Source organism: Mandrillus leucophaeus, unplaced genomic scaffold (assembly GCF_000951045.1).
Source record: "Mandrillus leucophaeus isolate KB7577 unplaced genomic scaffold, Mleu.le_1.0 Scaffold425, whole genome shotgun sequence".
In the NCBI taxonomy this organism is placed as follows: Eukaryota; Metazoa; Chordata; class Mammalia; order Primates; family Cercopithecidae; genus Mandrillus; species Mandrillus leucophaeus.
Genome location: NW_012104532.1, coordinates 1,085,858 through 1,087,730, shown reverse-complemented (window position 1 = coordinate 1,087,730; position 1,873 = coordinate 1,085,858). Strand labels below are relative to the sequence as shown.

Below are 1,873 nucleotides of genomic sequence, written 5' to 3'. Positions count from 1 at the left end.
GGGTTCAAGCAATTCTCCTGCCTCAGCCTCCCAAGTAGCTGGGACTACAGGTGCGTGCCATCACACCCGGCTAATATTTTCTATTTTAGTAGAGAGAATTTCTCCATGTTGGCCAGGCTGGTCTGGAACTCCTACCCTCAAGTGATCTGCCCTCCTGGGCCTCCCAAAGTGCTGAGATTATAGGTGTGAGCCATGGTGTATGGCCAGATTCACTTTGCAGTGAATTTTTTGTATTAGTAGGAAAAATGTATTCCAGAAGATAAAGTAGGAAAAAAACTACTGCTCACTTGGTGGTGTTTTCTTTTTCCTTTTTTTTTTTGAGATGAAGTCTTGTTCTCTTGCCCAGGCTGGAGTGCATTGGTGCAATCTTGGCTCACTGCAACCTCCGCCTCCTAGGTTCAAGCGATTCTCTTGCCTCAGCCTCCCAAGTAGTAGAAGCGCCTGCCACCATGCTCAGCTAATTTTTGTATTTTTAGTAGAGACAGGGTTTTGCCATGTTGGCCAGGCTGATCTTGAACTCCTGGCCTCAAGTGTTCAAAGTTCTGGGATTACAAACGTGCGCCACCATGCCTAACCTCCGTCTTCAAAGTTCTGGGATTACAAATGTGCCACCATGCCTAACCTTTGCTGCTCACTTGTATGTATCTCTGGGACATGAATGAAGATCAGATAGTTCAGCCTAGGTTAATTAGTTCTTGTGGATCTTAGACAGCAGAGACATGACCTGGGTAGCTGTGGATCTAACTATGTGGGCTGTTAATTGCTTACTTAACTAAAAGATGATTGATGATAACTACATGAAATATTTCCCAATAGAAAGGAACTAAAATTCACAGAAGAGCGTTGCTCTGAGTGACTTAGTCAGAAGGCTGACTGTGTTCTGGCATGCCATTCCTGCTGGGCAATGAGAATTCTGTCACAATGAGAACTGTTTGGGAATGAATCCCTATTTTACATGTCGATTATCTTAGGAGGAACCTGCCTTTTTAACTAGTTTTCAGAGCATAGGACTAAACTGTCATTTTATAACTTTAAAAAAATTGATACATAATATTTTACATATTTATAGGGTACATGCGATGTTTTGTTATATGCTATTTTCTAACATTTTTTAAACTGGGAGTAGGTTTGTCTGCCGTTGTGGATTTCCTGGGCAGAGTGGAGTGAAGGTGCCAAAAGCCAAGAAGACACTGAGGCAGTCTTTAAGGTATAGGCACCGTGTTCCAAGTCTCGTGGTGTGGGGAATGGCAGAAGGTTCCCTGGTTGGCCAGCTCTAGTGTTGCAGGTGCGCCTAAAGCACTATGGAGTGGCCTCAGGTGGTTCTGGGAAAATCTATTTTGATACCTGTAAGTTTTCTCACATAGCTTCTTTTTTCTTTTAAATTGTAGAAAGCTCTCTTAGCTGTTATAGGTGCCGACTCAGTAACCCTGAAGAATAAGTACCTGGATTGGGCTTATCGAAGTGGTGGCTACAGAAAGGCCAGAGCTGTGTTTAAAAGGTACTCACAGACGTTCATAGTTGTTGCTGGTCTCTCCACCCCATACTCAGCCGCTCATACCCAGATTATTTGTATCACAAATAGCATCTGAGGGAGTAATCCAATACACTTTTTCTTTTTTTTTTCTTTTTTGGATGGAGTCTCAGGCTGGGCGTGGTGGCTCACGCCTGTAATCCCAGCACTTTGGGAGGGCGAGGCGGGTGGATCACCTGAGGTCAGGAGTTCAAGACCAGTCTGACCAAAATGGAGAAACCCCGTCTCTACTAAAAATACAAAATTAGCCAGGCATGGTAGTACATGCCTGTAACCCCAGCTACTCGGGAGGCTGAGACAGGAGAATAGTTAAAACCCAAAAGGCGGAGGTTGTGGTGAGCT

General features: G+C 44.3%; 1 protein-coding gene across 1 annotated transcript in view; it reads left to right on the top strand.

Moving 5' to 3' along the window:
* UTP6 (UTP6, small subunit (SSU) processome component, homolog (yeast)) overlaps nucleotides 1–1,873 on the top strand; it is a 49,578-nt gene that overhangs the window by 37,447 nt on the left and 10,258 nt on the right. Inside the window, exons 14-15 of the mRNA XM_011993103.1 lie at nucleotides 1,127–1,207; nucleotides 1,389–1,498. Coding sequence (XP_011848493.1) covers nucleotides 1,127–1,207; nucleotides 1,389–1,498 — 191 coding nt within the window. The remainder of the gene's footprint in view (nucleotides 1–1,126; nucleotides 1,208–1,388; nucleotides 1,499–1,873) is intronic.